This window comes from Crocodylus siamensis, chromosome 1, assembly GCF_052110815.1.
Source record: "Crocodylus siamensis isolate JL-2025a chromosome 1, ASM5211081v1, whole genome shotgun sequence".
Lineage (NCBI taxonomy): Eukaryota > Metazoa > Chordata > Crocodylia > Crocodylidae > Crocodylus > Crocodylus siamensis.
In genome coordinates, this window is record NC_143395.1 from 1,242,775 (window position 1) to 1,266,116 (window position 23,342).

Genomic DNA, 23,342 nt, shown 5'->3' on the forward strand with positions numbered 1-23,342 from the left:
CGTCGCTTCTCCTCGTAGGGCCTGCCCTGCTGCCCCCGACCATGAGGGTGGCCTCCTCTGGACCCTCTCCATGTTGTCCACATCCCTCCTGAAGTGCAGCGCCCAGAGCTGGACGCAGTACTCCAGCTGCGGCCTGACCAGTGCCGCATAGAGGGGGAGGATCACCTCCCTGGCCCTGCTCGAGATGCATCTGTGGATGCAGGACAAGGTGCGGTTGGCCTTCCTGACTGCGTCCCCACACTGCCGGCCCATGTTCATCTTGGAGTCAATGATGACTCCAAGATCCTTTTCTGCCTCTGCCCTGCCGAGAAGGGAGTTCCCCGGCCTGTAGGTATGGTGCTGGTTCTTCCTACCGAGGTGCATCACCTTGCACTTGTCAGTGTTGAATCCCATCCTGCTTTCATCCACCCACCCCTGTAACCTGTCCAGATCTAGTTGCATCCTCTCCCTCTCCTCCAGCATGAATTTGAACAGGGTGATTTTCACTCCCTCGTCCAAGTCACTGATGAAGATGTTGAACAGTGCGGGCCCAAGGACCGAGCCCTGGGGGACCCCACTGCCCACATCCCTCCAGGATGAATATGACCTGTCCACCACCACTCTCCGGGTGCGGCCCTGCGGCCAGTTTGCGACCCATCTGACTGTGTAGGCATCAATGCCACAGTCACCTAATTTCTTAAAGAGAATGGGGTGAGAGACAGTGTCTAGTCTATTTTAATATGCATTAAAGCATCACTAAGGACATTTTTACATGCAAGCATCTGGCTCTGTGATGCTTGCAGTTGTATAAGTGGTGAAATGTGCATCAGCCCTGAGAAAACGGTGGTGGCATGCTTTTGAACTAAAACACATAGAAGGTGCTTTTGTTCAAAAGTCTACTGCCACCATTTTCTGAGCACTGACACACATTTTGCTACTTACACAACTGCATGTGGTGCAGTGCAGTTCACATCAGCTCGTGTGCCGAGCAGACTCAGTCAAGTCTGTTCTAAAGTGGCGGATCTCTGGTGCATCACGAGACAAAAAAGTATGTGTATAAATGCCCTAAAAAAACTGTGCTCGTTATTAAATGCTTATTAAGACAGGTTAATGTACATGTTCCTAGTACCTCACTAGCAGCCACTTGCGGCTCCTGCTTATCTTCTCACCTTGTAGCACATTCTTTGCTGTCAGTACCCACAGAGTCCAGCAGCTGTGCAGGGCCTGTCTCCTGTACTAGTGAATGGCTGCAATGAGCTGAGACACAAGTTGTTCACCTGTGACAGACCAGCTCATTCGCAAAAGATGTCAACACTTGTGACCCTTCCAACTTGTACAATTCACAGCACTAAATAGATGGGCTTGTTGGACAGACACAAGGTATCACAACAGTGGAGAGAAGCATCTTCATCATTGGTGTGTTTCTATTTAATCTGAGGATTGCATGTGGCCATGTACCTGACACCTATTTGCCTAGCTGCATTTTCAAAGTGCCTGATGGTGCTTAGCCATGCCCCTTGCAGTGGGGCTTGGCTGGCACATGCTGCTTATCTCACTCAGGCTGACGTAAGCTCCCATCTCACATCTTTCTCCTTTCTCTCTTCAGATGAGGCATGTTACAGGCGTTCTCCCCGAACGCTTCTACTCACTGAGTCTGGCCCTGAGGAGAAGGGCAGGTCAGTAGCTAGGCTGCAAATCTGGGATTTGTGCCTGTGGGTTCAATGCGTTCCTCTGCCACCGACTTCCTGTATGAGCCTGGTTTTATCACTTAGAGCCAGTGCGTAGGAACCTGAGGTATAAGTCAGGTGGTATTAGGGAGAGATACCTAAAATCCCTAACTAGCCATTTAGGCACCTGAAAGGCCATGGGCACCCACCTTTTCATCAGTGAGGTGCCTTACATGCCTTGTAGGCATGCCTAGATCCACTGCTGAGCCTCTTGGCATCTATTTCCTGACCAAGCTCCTCTGGATTCACAAACCAGGCATCCCCCACTGCGAACCCAGGAGTCCTGGTGAGCTCATTCCTGGGCTATGGAGTCAAATCCTCTTGTGCTCACCCTCTACCCGGCTCCATGAATTGTGTGTTCCTTTCTACGTAGGGTGATTGTAATAATTTTAGGGAAATCCAGGACAACGCAAGGAAATCTGGGGCGAGGAGGTACACACATGCACATATACACACATGGACACACACACATCTGCACACCATGCCTCCACACCCCCTTCCTGGTACAGACACACACGCGCATGCACACACAGCCCCGACCCTGTGGCTCCCAGGAGCCTGATGGTGGAGCAGTGGGACAGGGCAGTGCAGAGGCCCATGGCTGAGCTTCAACCCCCATGCGCAGAAGCTGAGCCCTGCGGTGAGCAGCCCCTGAATGGTGCCCCCGGGCTCCACCAACCTGTGCTGTGTGACCACACAGAGCCTCCCCACTACCCTCTGGCAGCTGCTCAGGGCTGTCTTGTGCAGCCTGGTCCTCAGTAGTGGCTTCAGCAGCAGGGTGTGAGGCTGCTGGCAGCAGGGAGAGGTGCTGTGTGCCCCACAGTGCATGCTGGCGGCGCCCACAAAGCACCACGCAGCAATTGCTCACAGCCACATCTAGTCTCTGCACACAGAGGATGGAGCTGGGCTGCAGGCCTCAGTGCTGTCCCACCCTGCACCGCTCCACCATCCTGGGTTGCTCCATGCAGGTGGTCAGCCCCCAGCCCCTTCGGCCTGCCCTGGCCAATCCCTCCCCAGGCAGCCGCAGCAGTGCTGGTCCCACCCCACCCCACTGCCTCCAGCCTGCTGAGGAGGATCTGAGCTGGGCACATGTGAGCATGGTGGCACCAAAAGTTTACTTCAATTCTCACCAACCAGTTGGGATGTGAGGATGGCCTATGAAATCCGGGACTGCTCCAGCCAGACTGCAACATATGGTCACCCTCGCTCTACACCACAGCCTAAGTTGAATAGAAGAGTAGGAAATGCCTCCACCTTTGCCAAACATAAAGCCAGGTGGTTAAGGAAAACTTCTCTTTGTCTTCCAGGCAGAAGAAGGGAGGTATCTCATCTATCTGTAATTCAGTAAAGCCTGTTAAATGGCACTATGGTGGAAATTATGGAAGGTACCAAAGAAGATAGAGACTAGTAAAGGCATTGTAAGGCAGGGAAGGACCTGGGTAAATAGGGAGGGAGAGAGGTCATTAGTGGAATTCCTCAAAGATATGTTTGGGACTGATACTGTTTCATATTTTCATCGATAACCTTGGCACAGAGCGGGATCGCGGTGATGAAAATTGCAACACAAAGTTAAGTGCAAAGGAGGACCAGAATATCATAAGAGAAAGAACTGAATCAACATGAGGACCTGAGTAACAGAAATGGGATGACACTGAACAGTGCCAAGTACAAGGGTAACAATAAGAACTTCTGCTATAAGCTGGGAGCTAACCGGTTGGAAATGAATGAGGAAAAGCACGGCCTGAGTATACCCCTGGGCAGCAGAGGACTGCGTGCTGCCAATGTGAGGTAGCTAAGTTGCTAGGGGGTGTTACGCACCTGGGGGCGAGGGGAAATCACTTCAACTAAAGGACAGTGTTGAACAAGAATAAATGAGTATCAACTCGCTTTGAATAAATTTTGGCTGGAAATTAAAAGAAGGTTCCTGACCATGGGCAGTGAGGTTCTGGGATAGTCCCCAGTAGGAACAGTGGAGGTAAAAGCTAATTACTTTTAAGATGTAACTCATTAAGTTTATTAAGAGGTATGTGAAATAGCAGGGATCTGAACTCAGTCACCTGGGATGTCCCTTCTATACCCATGTTCCTAAAGACGTTAAATAGATCATCGGTATAATTTATTTCCAGCATATCAGTATATATAGTAGGCATACAATTGCAGGATATAAATACTGAATGCATCTAATAAAATATATCAGATTTCCTGATATCTGTCTAAGTTGCTAGGGGGTGTTGGCAACTTGTCTGCCAGATACCTTCTCAACACTTTTTCTACAGACTTTTCTTTGGGCTTCCAACCCCATTTTTACTTTTAAAAAGCAGACCAGGTTACTCAAGCTCATGATTTCTTTGGAACTATGCCAGGAAAAAAATTGTCCCTTTATGTTCCCATCAGAGGTTCAATAGTCCAGCCCTTCTGTTTCTCACCCTTCCATCCAGAAAACTAGTCTCTTCAGGTGAAACAGGAAAGGTATTTAAAATTCCCATCCCACTCGTCCCTCGATTAGTTCTGAAACTAACTTTTATTTAAAGAGAAAAGGTTACCCATTTTCCAAGCAGGGCTTTTCGTTCTTCAAATACCTATAAGGGGAGAGAAAAACCAAAATAAGTGAGGTTGAACACACAGAGGTGATTCAGCCTATCCCAGGCTAAAAAAAAAAAATCAGCTTGAAAAACAACCTGCTTGCTCTGCAAGTTCTGCAGTCTGATTCCTACAGGTGGGATCCATCTGGATCCTGAGGAAGTCAGGAGAAATCCACATTGGTTCATCTATGCAATTCATACTGATCAAGGTGGTTAGGGGTCCACTTGGCAACTCCACCCTTTATTTAGGCCTTGCTTTTTTAGTGAGTGGAGTGCCCTTGAGAAGCCCCAGGCAGACAACCGGGAACAATGAAGACCTCCTTGTCCACGGGATAACTGCAGGACAGGCAGGAGCAACACAGATTTCCTCACTTCCTCCTCTCTCTCTCTCTCCCCTCAAGGTCCTTCATCCTCAGTCTGAAGGGTCAGGATAGAAGTGAAAGAAGAGTTCATGCACTGCTGGCCTCTTTGCCGAGACACAAAGGGATGGTTAGTGCCTAAAGGTAGTGGAGGTTTTGTGATGTGGACTGAAGCTAGCAGAACCTCTCTGAGCCATGGCCTGGGAAGAGAAAAAGGCTGTAGCTCTTTTCTCTTTAGAAGGAGCAAAGAAGAGACATTTATGAGATCTAACCATAACCACAAATTAAAACAGTTACTAACCACAACTAGGAAAATATTATTAATCCTTAGAAACGTCATATTTTATTGTTTTGGCAGCTAGCTAAGACAGCTCCTGCAGAGAAAGATAACACCAGCGTTGGTCTCTAGTCCAGCTCAAATGCCAGCATTAACTTCATGTCTCCCAGCAGGAGTCTCTCTCACCAGGCATGAAAAATTACTTTCCTTCCATTCGCCTGTTTACATTTCTTATTTGTTTTATTTGCACGTGAGACAGTTGGCAAAAAAACAGACCCTCCGGAAAGCTTTGCATTGGCTGAACTTTGTAAAGATTTGCCACAAGACAGTGATAAATAGACCAAGATTGAAGTTTTGGTTCAGGGAATTTAAGTGGAACAGAGTGGTATTTACATAGCTGTAAACAGTATTCATGGTCTTTGATCAAAGAAAGATCCAGTGTTTGCTTTCTGAGTTCTTACGCATGCACCTGAGCCAGCTCTGCCAGGCAGTCTGGCTCTCTGCAGTCCTTTGGAAACAAAGAATTATTGAATTCATAATGCGATTGCAAAAAAGGCAGGCTCATCCGCTGCCTTCCTGTCTCCTCCCCTCCAAGTCAGAGTTTTTTGGCCTCTGCTAAATGGCCTCTGCCTTACCTTGACTCTGATTTCCTACCATAGCAGTCCCCTGTTGTCGTCTCAACCATTAGCCACCCTCCAAGCCACCACCTCTCTTCTCTCTGCTTTGGATCTTCTTCCAAACTGTTCCTCATGTCCAGGAGCTCCTTCCTCTCTTTGCTGCCCCCCCCAAAGTGCTGATACGATAAAAAACACAACTGGTAGCATGACTAGTAGGGGTGTGCAAAGCAGGCCCTATTCGGTTTGGATTCAGATTCGGCCTGAATCAGGGACAGTGATTCAATTCGTTGATTCGGATCACCGGCCCCGATTTGATTCAGCCAAGTCTGAATCTGAAGATTCGATGCTGATCTGAAGAATCGGCAATTTGGACATAGACATGTAGAAACGTTTTTTCTACATACCTCGAGGTACCAGCGCGGCTCGTGAAAGCTGTGATGGTGGGGCCGATGGAGCATCTCACAGGAGCGCATGTTCTCAGCAGCGAACCCAGAAGTGGACCGGAAGTACTTCCAGTCCACTTCCAGGTCCACCAGGGACTGTGCTGGGGGGCCCCACTGCACCCCCCTGGCTCAGCAATCAGATGTGGGGGGACCCTGGGTGCCCCCCCCAGACCCAGGAGGCACCAGTCACTGAGCCGGGGGAGGGGGGTGATGGTGGGGCCCTCCAGTGCGCTCTCCAGCAGACCCAGAAGTGGACCGGAAATGCTTCTGGTCCACTTCCAGTTCTGCTGCTGAGCGCACTGGGGACTCCCCTGTGCTTCTGCGGGACTATCTGTTCCAGCACCAACATTTCCTTTTTAGACACCATGATCAATATCCAGAATGGTAAAATACAAGCCACCATATATAAGAAACCCACAGACCAACATACATATCTACACAGAACCATCAATCACCCTAAACACACCAAGAAAGCTGTAATTTAGAGCCAAGTCCTCTGATACCACCGACTGGCACTGAGAAGAACACCTATGATTGTCTCCTCGCAAATCTCAAAAGGGCTTTCCCGCAAACAAGGACACTCCTCCAAAGAGACAGATCGCACTTTTGAAAGAGCCACCTGGACACCATGTGAAGAATAGCTGCAGGGCAAAAAGAAAATCCCCATGAATCACACAGTATTAGTTATGACATACCATCCTTCCCTGGAACCTATATATAAAAAGCATCAGACAGTTACAACTCATACTAGAAGAGCCAACTCTTACAGAGATCTTTCCAGAAACACGCATCTTAGCCTTTAAACGAGCACTGTACCTCACCAACCTCATCACCAGAAGCAAACTTCCTATGGCCCAAAGCACACCAAATGGATCCAGACAGTGACATGACAAGAAACGTTAAACCTGCCAACATGTCTCCACCATTCCCACTATTACTATACTCCACAACAGAGCTGTCAGCTTTCCTGGATCGTACAGCTGCATCTCCAGAAATGTGATATATTTAATCCAGTGCACCAAATGCCCTGATGAAAAATGTGTAGGAGAAACCAAATCGTGCACCAGAATGAACGCACACCAAAAAGTCTATCAAAGACAGGAATACCCAATTACCTTTGGGTGCACTCTTCTCACAAGATAACCACGCTCTCTCCAATCTCTCAGTACTAATCCTCAAAGGGAATTTACAAAACGCCTGTCACAGATGAGCCTATGAACTTTACTTCATCAATCTACTGGATACAAAAAATCATGGACTAAATATAGACATTGGATTTATGGCACATTATAACCTGCCTGCCATCTGATAACCCCAGGTAACCTGTCTGCATTTTACCAGCTACATTTTATCATCTTCTTCCCCTTCTCTCCGCCCCCCACAAGTACCTTTTCACACCCATTGTCTCCCATTCCCTTTGAAACTTATTGCATTTTCACAGACCTGCATTTTGCATTTTGGCTTCTATTCTAGCCAGGAGATCACACAAGGTGCCTGTACACACCATGGGTTTTAATCCTCATTAAATAGGTTTATAAAATTTAAACTTGTTTATTTTGGAGCATCGCATCTGTGTTTACACACACTAGGTTTTCAAATGAATTTAGCCAGGTCCCTGGCTGGTGCTGCAGGAGAACGGGATGGTCCAGCACTGCCCCCCTGTCATGGGGCCCCCAATCCATCCCATGCCTGTGCCCTACCATGTACCTGTGGAAGCAAGGAGCCAGCAAACCACAAAAAGAAAAAAAAAAGCAGAAGCAATTCTAAAGTGAAAGCAATTGGAAGGGCTGAACTACAAAAGAAGTCACAGTGCCATTGGTGGACAAAGAGGCTCATTATACATCATTGAGTGCCTTTGCGTGCACAAGAAAGGAAATCCTGCTTATACAAACAGACACGCAGTTGCAGTGCATGAAGGGACAAAAATCGTGGCATGTACATGAGCCCCAACAGACTTTACCTATGCCTGAAGAAGGGTGTTTGTGCCCAAAAGCTTGCAAAGAACAATTTTTCCAACTATGTACTTAGTCTAATAAAAGGTAGTACATCTCTCCAAAGAACCTTGTCTGCCTGTCCATAGACCAACACGGCTACAACCAACAATCCTAAGACGACATTTTTAAACTTGAGAGATTGTTCCCTAATGTGATGGAGAACAATATCAGTTGATTGTCATTGTCAGCAATGTTTTCATCGCTGCTATCTCTTCCTATTAGGTCTGTACAGATAAGAGAGACGAGATTCTGTTCTGATCTGCCTAGAACAGACAAGCATTTTGACATGAGGATCATGGACATCACGGACAAGCAATTTGACATGAGCTCCTGCAGCAATGCAATCTAAAGAACTGACCAGGGAGGGAGTGTGGGAGGGATGACTGTGCATCTCTACGGGATGTTAGGGAAACTAATACTGGTCTCCTAGGCCCAGTGCTGGTGTCTGCATCTTAAAAAGGATGTTGCAAAATTGGAGAGGGTGCAACAATGCACCACAAACAATGAATCAAGAGCTAAAGAAAATGCCTTATGCTGGAAAAGTTCAAGAGCTCCCTAAGCTTAGCTTATCAAAGAGTTTGGGAAGTGACTTGATCACAGCGTATAAGCACCTTCACATAGGCTAGGAACAGACATTGCATTTATCCCTGGATAAATTGTGCCTGTGTTTATCCCAGAACCACCTGGGTGACAGCGATCATCGCCTGCTGGAATTCACCATCCAGCGCAAGGTGGCAAAGGCCTACAGCAAGGCAGCAGCCCTTGATTTCAGCAGGGCGGACTTCAATGAGCTAAGGAGAATAGTCAGGGAGGCACTGAGGTCCCGGGGGGGAGGGGAGCCAGGTGTCCAAGGAGAGTGGTCGCTCCTTAAGGAGACGATCCTCCAAGCCCAAAGGCAGGTAATCCCAACACGGATCAAAGGGGCAGGAGGGTGCAGAAGCCCCCATGGCTCAACAAAAGCATCTGGGAATGTCTTCTAGCGAAAAGGGAGGCGCACACCCAATGGAAGGGAGGGGCCATTATAGACTCCAAGATGAACATGGGCCGCCAATGTGGGGATGCAGGCAGGAAGGCCAACCATACCTTGTCATGCATCCACAGATGCATCTTGAGCAGATCCAAGGACGTGATCTTCCCCTCTATGCGACACTGGTCAGGCAACAGTTGGAGTACTTTGTCCAGTTCTGGGTGCCGCACTTCAGGAGGGATGTGGACAACATGGAGACGATCCAGAGGAGGCCACTCGCATGATCCGGGGACAGCAGAGCAGGCCTTATGAGGAGAGGCTACGGGACCTGAATCATGCGGGTGGCCTCCTCTGGACCCTTTCAATGTTGTCCACATCCCTCCTGAAATGGGGCACACAGAACTGGACGCAGGACTCCAGCTGTGGCCTGACCAGTGTCGCATAGAGGCGGAGGATCACCTCCCTGGCTCTACTTGAGATGCATCTGTGGATGCACGACAAGGTGCGGTTAGCCCTGCCAACTGTGACCTCGCATTGTTGGCCCATGTTCATCTTGGAGTCAATAATGACTCCAAGGTCCCTTTCTGCCTCCGTGCTCTCAAGAAGGGAGTTTCCCAGTCTATAAGTGCGCTGCTGGTTTCTACTGCCCAAGTGCAGCACCCTGCACTTGTCACTATTGAAGCGCATCCTGTTTTGTTAGCCCACCCCTGTAACCTATCCAGGTCTTGCTGCAGTCTTTCCCTCCCTACTAGCGTGCTGACCTCACCCCAAATTTTGGTATCATCAGCAAATTTAAACAGGTTGCATTTCACCCCATCGTCCAAATCGCTGATAAAGAGATTGAACAGCGTGGGCCCAAGGACTGAGCCCTGGGGGACTCCGCTGCCCACTTCCCCCCAGGTCGAATATGACCCGTCCACCACCACCCTCTGAGTGCAATCCTTCAGCCAATCTGCAATCCATCTGACTGTGTAGGCATCAATGCCACAGTCGCCTAGTTTTTTAATGAGGATGGGGTGGGAGACGGTGTCAAAGGCCTTGTTGAAGTCCAGAAAGACTATGTCCACGGCGACACCTGCATCCATTGCCTTTGTGACCTGATCATAAAAGGCAATCAGGTTGGTCTGACATGACCTGCCCATAATGAAACAGTGCTGGTTGCCCTTCAGCATCATCCCTGAAGCCGGCCCATCACAGATGTGCTCCTTGAGGATCTTCTCAAAGAGTTTCCCAAGGATCGAAGTAAGACTGATGGGCCTATAGTTGCCCGGGTCCTCTCTCTTCCCTTTTTTGAAGATGGTGACCACGTTAGCTATCTTCCAATCATCTGGCACCTGGCCCGAACACCACAAGCCCTCGTAAACCCGTGCCAAGGACCCTGCAATAACCCCTGCTAGCTCCCTCAACACCCTGGGGTGCAGAGCATATGGACCCCAGAAGGTTGAGAGGGGATCTGGTGGCCATTTATAAACTGGCTGAGGGGGACCAGCAAGCTATGGGAGAGTCCCTGTTCCCCCGAGCACTGCTGGGAGTAATGAGGAATAACAGCCATAAGTTGACTGAGAGTAAATTCAGACTAGATATCAGGAAGCGCTTCTTCACTGTCAGGGCAGCTAGGATCAGGAACCAACTTCCAAAGGAAGTGGTGCTCACTCCTACCCTGGGGGTCTTCAAAAGAAGGCTGGATAATGACCTAGCTGGGGTCCTTTAACCCCAGCACTCTTTCCTGTAATGGCAGGGGGTTGAACTTGATGATCTGCTCAGGTCCCTTCCAACAGATGGGCGCACAGGCGGTCTTCTCTTCCATCCTGCCAGTGAGCGGTCGAGGCAGACGCCACGAGATGTGCATAGCGGAGACCAACTGGAGGCTACAGGAATGGTGCTTCGAGGTGGGCTTTGGCTTCCTCAGCCATGACCGGCACATCGTGATGAGAGACTTGCTGGGATGGGATGGGCTCCACCTTTCCCCTAAAGGTAAGCGTGTGTTCTCTTCCAGGTTGGTGAACCTCCTTCGGCAGGCTTTAAACTAGGCTCGTCGGGGGAGGGGGAAGATGAGGGCGGAGGAGACGATGAACTACCAGGCCCAGCAACAGCCAGCGAGCCCAGACCAATGGTCAAAAGGGAGAAACAAGTAAGTGATGGGGGACGGGGCATTGCTGAGACTAGGGGGTCAGTGGGCACAACCATTGGAGGCCTCAAATGCCTCTACACGAATGCTCGAAGTATGGGGAAGAAGCAGGAGGAACTCGCCCTCCTAGCTGTCACCAGCCCTGACATAGTGGGGATCACAGAAACATGGTGGGACTCATCGCATGACTGGGCGGTGAGTGTCAAGGGCTATAGGCTATACAGGAGGGACAGGATAGGAAAGAAAGGTGGAGGAGTAGCACTCTACATCAAGGACGAATATACTTCCTCGTCAATTAGCAAGGGGGTAGAGGGGGGGCACTCTGAGGTGCTCTGGGTTAGAGTAAAAGGCAGTCCAGGGGTAGAGACTTAACGGTGGGAGTCTACTATAGACCTCCCAACCAGGGAGAAGAGCTCGACCAGGAATTCTTAGGTCAGCTCACAGAGGCAGTGAGGACTAAGGATGTGGTCATCATGGGGGACCTGAACTTCCCAGACATCTGCTGGGAGGAGCAGTCAGCCAAGTCTGACCGCTCACGTCGGTTCTTAGCCAGAGTGCAGGACCTCCATCTAACCCAGGAGGTGCACAGCCCCACCAGGGGAGACGCCTTGTTGGACCTGGTGCTGGCCACGGGTGACGACCTGGTGAGGGGGCTGCGGGTGATGGGCCACCTGGGAGACAGTGATCATCGCTTGCTGGAATTCATCATCCAGCGTAAGGTGGCAAAGGGCTGCAGCAAGGCAACAGCCCTAGACTTTAGGAGGGCTGACTTCAACAAGCTAAGGAGGATCGTTGGGGAAGCGCTGAGGACCCAGAGGGGAAGGGAGCCAGATGTCCAAGGTGAGTGGTTGCTCCTTAAGGAGACGATCCTCCATGCCCAAAGGGAGGTAATCCCAACAAGGGTCAAAGGGAGCAGGAGGGCACATAAACCCCCATGGCTCACTAGGAGCATCCGGGAATGTCTCCTTGCTAAAAGGGAGGCATACACCCAATGGAGGGATGGGGTCTTCACCAAGAAGGACTATGTTACAGTCGCCCGAGGATGTAGGGGGGCAGTCAGGAAGGCCAAGGCAGAGATGGAGATAGGACTAGCTTCCCGGATTAAGGACAATAAGAAGTCCTTCTTCAAATACATAGGGGGTAAAAAGAGGGTCCCGGGTAATGTGGGGCCCCTGCAGGACACGATGGGCAACTTAGTCGTCATGCCAGATGACAAAGCTAACATATTTAACGATTTCTTTGCCTCTGTCTTCCTAAGTAGGGACCAGTTCAGCCACCTCTCTGCTGGGCCCCCCTCGGGCCCCGGGAGAGACACGCCTGGACCAGGGGTTAGCGAGGAGTTAGTTAGGGTACTTCTGGAGAGGCTGGACGTGTTCAAGTCCGCTGGTCCGGACGATCTTCACCCTAGGGTTCTACAGGAACTGGCCGAGGTCATTGCGGGACCCCGGCGCGGCTCTATGAGCGCTCGTGGTGCTCTGGTGAGGTGCCAGAGGACTGGAAGAGGGCCAATGTGGTCCCTATCTTCAAAAAGGGAAAAAAAGAGGACCCGGGAAATTACAGGCCAGTTAGTCTGACCTCAATCCCGGGTAAGCTCTTTGAAAAAATTATCCTGGCACACATCCAGGAGGGCCTTGCGGGGGAATGCATGCTCAGGGGCAACCAACATGGGTTCAGCAGTGGCAGGTCTTGTCAGACCAACCTGGTGGCCTTTTACGATCAGGTCACCAAATCATTAGACGCAGGGGTTGCTGTGGATGTAGTCTTTCTGGACTTCCGGAAGGCTTTCGACACTGTCTCTCACCCTGTCCTCATCAAAAAGCTGGGAGACTGTGGTGTCAATGCCCACACGGTCAAATGGGTCGCTAACTGGCTGGAGGGCCGCACCCAGAGGGTGGTAGTGGATGGGTTCTTCTCGACCTGGAAGGACGTGGGCAGTGGGGTCCCGCAGGGCTCGGTCCTCGGGCCCGCACTGTTCAACATCTTCATCAGTGACTTGGATGACGGGGTAGAAAGCACCCTGTTCAAGTTTGCTGATGACACTAAGATGTGGGGGGATGTGGGTGCACTAGAAGGGTGCAATAGGCTACAAACTGACCTTGACAGGTTGCAACGGTGGGCGGATGAGAATAGGATGGGGTTTAACACTGATAAGTGCAAGGTGTTGCACATGGGGAGGAAGAACCGGCACCACACTTACAGGTTGGGGAACTCCCCTCTTGCCAGCACGGAGACGGAAAAGGATCTTGGAGTCGTCATTGACTCCATGATGAACATGGGCCGGCAGTGTGGGGAGGCAGTCAAGAAGGCCAACCGTACCCTGTCATGCATCCACAGATGCATCTCGAGCAGGTCCAGGGAGGTGATCCTCCCCCTCTGTGCGGCACTGGTCAGGCCGCAGCTGGAGTACTGCGTCCAGTTCTGGGCGCCGCACTTCAGGAGGGACGTGGACGATATGGAAAGAGTCCAGAGGAGGGCCACTCGTATGATCAGGGGTCAGCAGGGCAGGCCTTATGAGGAGAGGCTACGGGACCTGAACCTGTTTAGCCTCCACAAGAGAAGGTTAAGGGGGGACCTTGTGGCCTGCTACAAACTGGTCAGGGGGGATCAGCAGGTATTGGGGGAGTCCCTGTTCCCCCGTGCGCTTCCAGGAGTGACCAGGAATAACGGTGACAAGCTGGCGGAGGGTAGGTTTAGATTAGATATTAGGAGGCGCTACTTCACAGTCAGGGCGGCTAGGGCCTGGAACCAGCTTCCAGGGGAAGTGGTGCAGGCTCCTAGCCTGGGGATTTTTAAAAGGAAGTTAGATGAGCACCTTGCTGGGGTCATCTGACCCCGGTGCTCTTTCCTGCCAAGGCAGGGGGTCGGACTAGATGATCTACCTAGGTCCCTTCCGACTCTAGCTACTATGAAACTATGAAACCCTACCTATTATGAAGCTATGAAAGATGACATAGCAGAACCACTGGCGCAGCTGTTTTGAGTGCTTGTGGCACTTGGGACAGGTCCAAGAGTACTGGAAAAGGGCCAAAATGGTCCCCATCTTCAAGAAGGGGAGGAAGGAGGACCTGGGTAATTACAGGCCAATTAGCCTCACCTCTATTCTTGGCAAGACCTTAGAAAAAATCATTAAGGATCACATTTGCAGAGGGCTAGCAGGTAACACAATGGTGAGGGGCAACCAGCATGGGTTTATAGCAGGCAGATCCTGCCTGACTAACCTAGTCCCTTTTTATGACCAGGTCACAAAGTGCTTAGATGCAGGGGAGGAAGTAGATATTATTTACCTGGATCTTAACAAGGCCTTTGACACAGTGTTGCACCCAGTTCTTACCAGCAAACTGAGTAGCTGCAATGTGGATTTTTTCACAGTAAGGTGAGTGAAAAACTGGCTTATGGGACGCATCCAGAGAATGGTGGTGGATGGGTCAGTTTCTCCCCGGAGGGATGTGGGCAGTGGTGTCCCCCAGGACTCGGTCCTTGCACCAATACTGTTTCATATCTTCACCAGTGATTTGGACAAAGTTGTTGAAAGCACCTTGTCCAAACTTGCAGATGACACTAAACTATGGGGCATAGTAAACACACTGGAGGGCAAGAAGCACATTCAGGAAGATTTGGACAGACTGGGTTGCCACAGGGGCACTGAGATGCCCTGTTCCTAGGCAGGAATAAGGGCAGGTGCCAATCACAAGGGCAGCTCAGGTGATGGTTGCTGGGACAACCGTGCCGGTCAGGTGACCAGAAGGGGGCAGGGTCAGGCCTTTATAAACAGCCCAGGCCGAAGCCTAGCTAGCAGTTCCCTGCTGACAACCAGAGATGGAAGAGCTCTGCAGTAGAGCCAAGCAAAGCAGAGGCGAGCGGTGCAGCTGGGGCACCCAGGCAGCTGCATCCTGGTAAGGGGGAGAGAACTCAAGAAGTCTATGGGCCAACGAGAGGCAAAGCGCTGCTTGACCTGGTACTGGCTACGGGGGACGACCTAATTGGCGACCTAGTGATCGATGGGAAGCTGGGTGACAGCGACCACGAGCTGATCACCTTCACCATCCGCTGTAAAGCTGGCAAGTCATTCAGCAACACAGAAGTCCTTGACTTCAGAAAAGCCGACTTTGACAAGCTCAAGAGGCTAGTCGGTCAGGCCCTCAGGGACCGTGACCCCAGGGAGATGGGAGTTCAAGAAGAGTGGTTGCTTCTCAAGGAAGCGATCCTCAATGCACAAGCTAAATCTATTCCAACACGGAGGAAAGGCAGCAAGAAGGCACAGCAGCCCTCCTGGCTCTCTAGGGACCTAGCGGACCTACTGTGGCTAAAAAGGAAAGCCTACAAAGGATGGAGGACGGGATTCACCTCCAAGGAGAATTATTCTGCACTGGTCCGGTCCTGCAGGGACCAAACCAGGAAAGCCAAGGCTGCAACTGAACTCCAACTAGCTTCAAGCATCAAGGACAACAAAAAAGTCCTTTTTCAGATATGTGGGGAGCCGGAGGAAAAGCAAGGGCAATGTTGGACCCCTGCTAAACCAGATGGGGCAACTGACAACTGACGCCCAGGAAAAAGCCAACCTATTAAATAGGTACTTTGCGTCAGTCTTTCATCAGTCACACGGGATGCCCATGCCTGCTATGGGACAGGGAAATCTGGGTGAGGGGGATCCCCTACCCTCCATCAATGCTGACCTCATGAAGGAACACTTTGAGAAGCTGGATACCTTCAAGTCAGCTGGCCCTGACAACCTGCACCCCAGGGTACTCAGGGAGCTGGCGAGCGTCATAGCCCAGCCCCTGGCACGGGTCTCCGAGAGCTCCTGGTGCTCTGGTGTAGTGCCTGAAGACTGGAAGAAGGCCAATGTGGTGCCCATCTTCAAGAAAGGGAGGAGAGTGGATCCGGCTAACTACAGGCCCATTAGCCTGACTTCTATCCTGGGGAAGATCTTAGAAAAGTTTATTAAGGAGGCCATCCTTGATGGACTGGCCCAGGCTAACATCCTAAGGGATAGCCAGCACGGGTTTGTTGCGGGTAGGTCTTGTTTGACCAATCTCATTTCCTTCTACGACCAGGTGACCTATCACCTGGACAAGGGAGAAGAGATTGATGTCATATATCTTGACTTCAAAAAAGCCTTTGTTCTGGTATCCCACGATCACCTCTTGGCCAAACTGGCCAGTTGTGGCCTTGGCTCCACCACGATCCGCTGGCTGGGAAACTGGCTCCATGGTCGGACCCAGATGGTTGTGATTGATGGCAGTCACTCATCATGGTGCCCTGTGACCAGTGGGGTCCCTCAAGGCTCTGTCCTGAGACCCATCCTGTTCAACATCTTCATTAATGATGTGGACACTGGAGTCAGGAGTGGACTGGCCAAGTTTGCCGATGACACCAAACTTTGGGGCAGAGCATCCACGCCAGAAGATAGGCGGGTGATCCAGGCTGACCTGGACAAGCTCAGCAAATGGGTGGACGAGAACCTGATGGTGTTTAACACCGAAAAATGCAAGGTTCTCCACCTTGGGAGGAAAAACCTGCAGCACCCTTATAGGCTCGGCAGTGCTACGTTGGATAGCACTACAGAAGAAAGAGACTTGGGGGTCATCATTGACCACAAGATGAACATGAGCCTCCAATGCGATGCTGCGGCTAGTAAAGTGACCAGAACGCTGGCTTGCAGCCACAGATGCTTCTCGAGCAAATGCCGGGATGTCCTTCTCCCCCTGGGACTCTTTAGCCTGGAAAAGCGCAGGCTTAGGGGTGATCTGATGGCCACCTATAAGTTTATCAGGGGTGATCACCAGGATCTGGGGGAACGTCTGTTCACCAGAGCGCCCCAAGGGATGATGAGGTCGAACGGTCACAAACTCCTGCAAGACCGTTTCAGGCTGGACATAAGGAAGAATTTCTTTACTGTCCGAGCCCCCAAGGTCTGGAACAGCCTGCCAGTGGAGGTGGTTCAAGCACCTACATTGAACACCTTCAAGAGTAAATTGGATGCTTATCTTGCTGGGATCCTATGACCCCAGCTGACTTCCTGCCCTTTGGGCAGGGGACTGGACTCGATGATCTCCCAAGGTCCCTTCCAGCCCTAATGTCTATGAAATCTATGAACCCTGATTGGGAAGCTTGAAGGTGGGACATAATGGCCATAAGGACACGGCACTTAAGTTCTAGCTAGGAGGCTTATTTTCAGTTATAGCCAGTTGGCTCACGGCTTTACGTTTCTTGTTTGTTATTGCTACAGACCGGAGGACTGGGTGAGGCTGTAGGGGTGTGAGGAGGCCTCCCAGGAGCTCCCCAGTAATCTGGGGGTTCCTGGTGCCCTGTGGGGTACAGTGAGCGGTGCCGGGTAGGCATAGCTGTTTGTGCCGGTGTGGTGCAGTGTTGACCCCAGCCCTGTGAGGCAATAAGTGGAGAAGCCCAAGTAGGGCGAAAGACCCTGACGGTGGTCTAGGGGGCCAGGCACGGCTACGGCCACCTGAGCCCCAACCGTGAGAAGGACTTGAGAAGCCCCGAAAGGGGAATAAGCTTATTGAGAAGCCCGGTGAGGGCTAGGAGTGCTTAAGCATGAAGAGACTGGCCTGATAGGACACAGTCTGTATGAGAGAAGCCCCAGGAGCGGGCACGTGTACTGAGAGAAGCCCCAGGAGGGGTGCGGACTGGAAAGGGTCCCAGAGGGGCTCCACAGTGGTGGGGACTCCGAAGGGTCAAAGGGGCCAGGTAAGGCTCAGGCCGCCTGAGCCCAACAGGGAAGAGTACCGTCAGTAAGCCCGAGAGGGCTAATGGATAGAGAGGCGCCGGTTGCGTGACAAGCCCAGGGGCACTGGGCAGGACGCAGAAATGAAAAGGACCTGATAACGTCCGGAAGAGCTGCGAGGCTTGGGGCATGCTAAAGGGGAGGTTGGAGGCACGCATAGCCCATAAGGCTAGGGTGCACCAGGTCACTCCATACGGAACGGGGGACAGTGTAAGCGTAGCACGGTGTCCAGGGCGACAAGAGGCAGCCTCCCTTCTAGAACCATATACCAACAAGACGTGGCGGGCGAGAAAAGAGGGTGCTGGATCGCCTATTGGCACGGCAGGGGGTGCTAGTGGGATCACGGCCGCTCCTAGGCCCCACTCCGTGACATGGGGAAGTTGGCCAATCAGAATAGGATGCAATCCAACAAAGATAAATGCAAGGTAAAGCACCTGGGGAGAGAGGATCTCCAACACACCTACAGACTGGGGGGGACCATTCTGAGCACCACAACAGTGGAAAGAGATCTCTGAGTTCTGGTTGACACAAAAAGAAACATGAGTCGCCAGTGCGACAAGGTAATAAGCAAGGCTAACCGCACTCTTTCTTGCATCAGCAGAAGCACCACGAGCAGGTCTAGGGAAGTGAGAATTCCCCTCTATGCGCACTGGTGAGGCTGCAGATGGAGTACTGTGTCTAGTTTTGGGTGCCACACTTCAAGAGGGATGCGGATAACCTTGAGAGGGTTCAGAGGAGGGCCACTTGTATGGTTGAGGGCCTGCAGGTAAGACCTTATGAAGAGAGACTGAGGGATCTGACTCTCTGCAGCTTCCGCAAGAGAAAGCTGAGAGGTGATCTTGCGGCTACCTACAAACTCATCGGGGGGGCCAGCAGGGAAGAGGGGACACTCTGTTTACCAGGGCGCCCCTCGGGGTTAATGCTTACAAACTGAAGAAGAACAGATTAAGATTGGACATAAAGAAGAAATTCTTTGTGGTGAGGGTTGCCAAAATATGGAATGGGCTTCCAAGGGAGGTGGTGCTTTCCCCTACCCTGGAGGTGTTCAAGAGGAGATTAGACAGGCATCTGGCTGGGGTTACCTGACCCCAGCACTCTTTCCTGCCTGGAGCAGGGGGTCAGACCCAATGATCTGCCAGGTCCTTTCCGACTCTAGAAATCTATGAAACCTATGAAAGCAGTGAGAAGTAAAGTTAAGAAGCATATTAAGGCCCATGGCTGGAAGCTGAAGTCAGAACAATTCAAACTGGCAATAAGGCTGTGATTTTTAACAAGAAAGGTAGTTAACCACTGAAGCCAGGTACTAAGCAAAGTGGTAGATTTGCCATTTCTTAATATCCTGAAATGAAGATTGACTGTCTTGCTGGAAGATGTCCCAGCCGCCTGCAGAAGGTTCAGGATTGAGAGTATGGTCGAGGGTAGAAAGGTAAGAAAGGTTTATTGACTTAACAAAAACACGACTACGCACAGACAACAAAACAACAGACAGACAATAATAATTTGCGTCAGCAATTTATCAGCAGTCCCCTCTGCCTGATGTACAACAAGTTTCTCTTCTGCAAAGCTCAGCGAAGTCAGGCATCCCCAATCAGCACTGTCTGAGGGGTACTGGGAAGGACCCTGGTATTCAGTCCTTGGGCTCCTTGAGGTCCACTGGCTCACTGATCCAGGCCAGCAGCTAATCTTAAATCAGTACTTCTTTCACAGAGCTACATCTTCCTTCTAAATGATTTCCGGATGTGCCAGGCAATTTATAATTTCTGAGCTATGCTGATAAGTTACAACCATTCAGATTCTTTTTACTTCAGTTGTCCTTAGACTGACCAATAACAGTACAAGCCTTGCATTCTTTTGATAAGGTTAATTTTAACTATGCCACAGGGTCTTACTACTTCAAGGCATTGCTAAATTTACTAGGCCTTACTATATCTTAAACTTTAATTAGGCTCTTACCAACAACATATAGCTTAATATCTAAACAAATGACAGAAAAAAAAAACTTAGTCTAATCTTCATAGAGCTGTCAGCAGGTACCTTTATCACACAGACATAATTTTCAGCTGTCACAGAAGATACACCTAGATAAAGACAAGTTATTGGGCTCAATACAGGTGGGGGATGGGATGGACTCTAATGGCATGTGATAGACAAGAGCTCTATCTGGATGATCTAAGGGCCCTTCTTGCCTTATGCTCTGTGATTCAGCAACAAACTTAATTAAATTCAATTTAAAGTAGATGGTACTGGGGATGACTGACAGGGAAAAACAAAGCTGCTGCCCTTGCAGATCCTAGCCACAGTCTGCAGGACCTGGAGGTAGAACACCCATCTTGTAAACTGCACACATCAGGACACTCCCTTCCACATCTAGCAGAGAGTCCGTGTCACCCTACTTCTGAGGTGAAGCTGATCAGCCATTTGATGGAGCAAGTGCTGCCCTAACTTGGTAGAACTTGCGCTATGGTTCATTGTCATTTGCTTTTAATATATGCTGTGTTGCACTTACAGTTGAAGGTTAATGGACTAAATCCTCAAGCACTCTTCAGTTATTACCTATTCGTTACTCAGACAAGTTCCAGGGACATCAGTTCTCAGGGACAGTAAAGGCTTGAGGATCTTGTTCATTCACAGGCAGCAAATTAATGCCTTTCAATCACACCATCTTTCTGTCTCATGGACCAAACCCGTCTTGGCTAATTTACTAAATGTTCCTCATATGCTTTGACTTGTATTAGAGACCGCTGTGCGGTACTTGCCTTGTCATTCATGAGCTGATGGTTCAGGGGTGTCCACATGCTCATCTTGGTTTGAAGTTTGGGGCCATCCATGTTTTTGGGAGGTGCAAATGCCATCAGGAGTGTGAGACCACAGGATACTCCAATATCCTTCTGCAGAAAAGGCTACAGCTGTTGGAATAAAAGGACAGCAATACTGTTGTGGAAATTACCCAGGTGAGAAAGCAAACATACCATGGCCATCTTTTGAGAAGTCTATCACCCTGCACGTGATGCATAGGTGACCTGGGAGGTCTGTTCCAACCCAGACCCAGGCTTGTTCACAGAGACTGCTATTTGGCAATCTGGCTGTTCAAACCCAGCCCTGAGAGACACCTGCCCAGCCTCTGCTTGGAAGGGGAGACGTTCCCTGCATAACTTGTTCAACACTGTCCAGCTGTTTTCACATTTAACCAGAAGAATGAAATGCAAACTGGTGTAGAAGTCTGGGAAACAATGATTTATGAGGCAAGGCTGGTGGAACTGAAATGATCTAGTCTGGAGCAGATAAGACAGAGCAGGGATTTGACACCAGCCTTCAGCTACCTGAAGGGTGGTTTTACAGAGGACAGTGATAGATACTCTAGTAGTGTAGCTAGAGGCATGAGCCCTGGTGCCAATTTAAAGGGTGCAGAGGAATGGGGTCCCCAGGGAGTCTGTTCTGAGCCTGTAGCAGCCAGGCAGCAGCACCTGCAGAGGAACAGCAGCCATGTGCCATGTTATCAGGCACTCTGCACCCCTGCACTCCCATCCTCAGACATGCAGCACCTCTCTGTGGCTGCAGAGGACAGGAGAAAAGGCAATGGCTTCAAATCACAGAAGTAGGGCTGGAAGGGACCTCCAGAAGTCATCTGGTCCAACCCCCCTGCCTGAGGCAGTATCATCCCTATCCAAAGCATCCCATACAAAGCCATTATCCAACCTTTTAGTAAAACTACCATCAACCCTGACACGACACAAGACGTCACACCCTCACCTGCCACAAGTAAAGCAGGGGGACCACAGCAGCCAACGTCCTGCTTCTATAAGAGGTTAATATACGCTCAAGAGATCCCAGGTAGAGGCTGTGCCCTAGCTACAGAGGAAGGCAACCCCACCCAAGTCCATACCAATCTGACTATAGGATCAAATCCTGACCAGCAGCTGTCCAACCTCTTCTTGAACTCCTCCAGGGATGGAGGGGCCACAGCTTCCCTAGGCATCTGTTCTACCGCCTCGCTCTTCTAACAGTAAAGACGTTTTTCCTGAGATCCAACCTAAACCTGCTTTGCCACAACTTCAAGCCACTGGTTTGTCTCCTACTCTGCAGCAAGACAGAAATGGCAGCAGGGGACGTTTAGTCTGGAGATTAGGAAGAAGCTTCTCACTATGAGGGCGCTGAAGCCCTGGACCAGGCTGCCCAGCAAGGTTATGAAAACTTCTCCCTTGCAAGTTTTTAAAAGCAGCTTGGCTTGGCTGGGATGGATTAATCAGAGATGCTCCCTTCATGGAGCAAGGGGTAGGAGTAGATAATTTTAAGGCATCTTTCACCCCTGCTTTTTATGATCTCTCTTCCTGCATTTTAGTGGGTTCATTTTGGGATGACTATATGGATTATGTCATCCACATTGGTCCTTTTTTTTTTTTCCCCCTTTTTTCTTTTTTACAGGAACTGCTGATCTGAATCCAATATACCACTTCATAATGATCTTTTACTTCCCTCTCCTTCTTGTGGCACTGAATACTTGTGGCCCAACCCAGCCTATATGATGGTGTTTTTACATCAAATGTTTGGCCAGATATATGGAAACCTTTATCTTCCTTCCCAATCTTGAAGCTGGTTTCAGTGTGACCTCAGGAGGGCCCATCCCATGAAGCCAGTTACAGGATCCGGCCCCAAGAAGGCAATAGTCTAAGAAAAGGCTTTTAAATTAAAGATCACTAAATAAGAGCTGAAGTCCCTAAGACAGTTATTAGGAGATTGTCCTGTAAACACTTCAGGTTGCTTCAAAGCTTCATAAGCTCAGGGAGATGGATTGGACACTTGGGACAAAAGAAAAATGAATTCGGATGCAACAGGGCTGGATAGCAATGGAGTCCCGCAAGCCTAAAAAAGCCCATGGCAAACACATTTTCTCTAACACTTTGTCATCACAGACGCATTTTGTTGCATGCAAGATGACCAATCCGGTGATCTTCACTCAAGTACAATTCCCTTGGATGTCAACAAGAGCTTTGCTCATGAAAATACCACAGGAACCATCCTAGGATTTCAGGTTTTATTCTCTTCTCTTGCTCACTCTCCCTCTTTAAAACTATTACACAAGCATAGGAGTGAAGAGAACAGATTAAATACCCCTTGCTTTATTAACCATTAATTTGCTCCATTTCTTTTTTCATTATTTAATGTAATATGGTTTAGTTGCTACAGCAAGCATTGCCATCATAGGATTCTGGGTTCTTTTTTAATGGTGAGGAGTTTCTTAAAGCAATTATAGTGAGCACGTAACAAATTAAATATTAATTATGTGCACAAAAGAACACTTGCTAAGTCAAGCACTTTGAAGTTAAGAAATGCATTCATTAAGGGTGCTTATATAAGCATCATTTCATCTTCTTGTACGTACATGTTATAACACTGGCTTATCCTATGTGATCACAGTCTTTTTTTTTTTTTTGCCTCAGTGCCCAGAAAGACCAGTACCTAAAAGAGAACTGCAAGCCGGTGAAGAAGTTTGGCACTAAAGAACGGGGCCAGGAAATTATATCCTTCT

At 49.9% G+C, this 23,342-nt stretch overlaps 1 protein-coding gene across 3 annotated transcripts in view; it reads right to left on the reverse strand.

Annotated features, from left to right (window-relative positions):
• Positions 1-23,342, reverse strand: part of FBXO16 (F-box protein 16) — a 61,235-nt gene that overhangs the window by 28,735 nt on the left and 9,158 nt on the right. For 2 of the 3 annotated variants that reach the window (XM_090025128.1, XM_090025216.1), the window contains 2 exons: positions 20,572-20,721; positions 4,250-4,285 (listed from right to left, as the gene is read on the reverse strand). In XM_090025128.1, the coding sequence (XP_089881254.1) occupies positions 4,250-4,285; positions 20,572-20,667 (132 nt within the window). In that variant the 5' untranslated portion in view covers positions 20,668-20,721. The remainder of the gene's footprint in view (positions 1-4,249; positions 4,286-20,571; positions 20,722-23,342) is intronic. The other variant, XM_090025305.1, reaches the window with a different exon arrangement.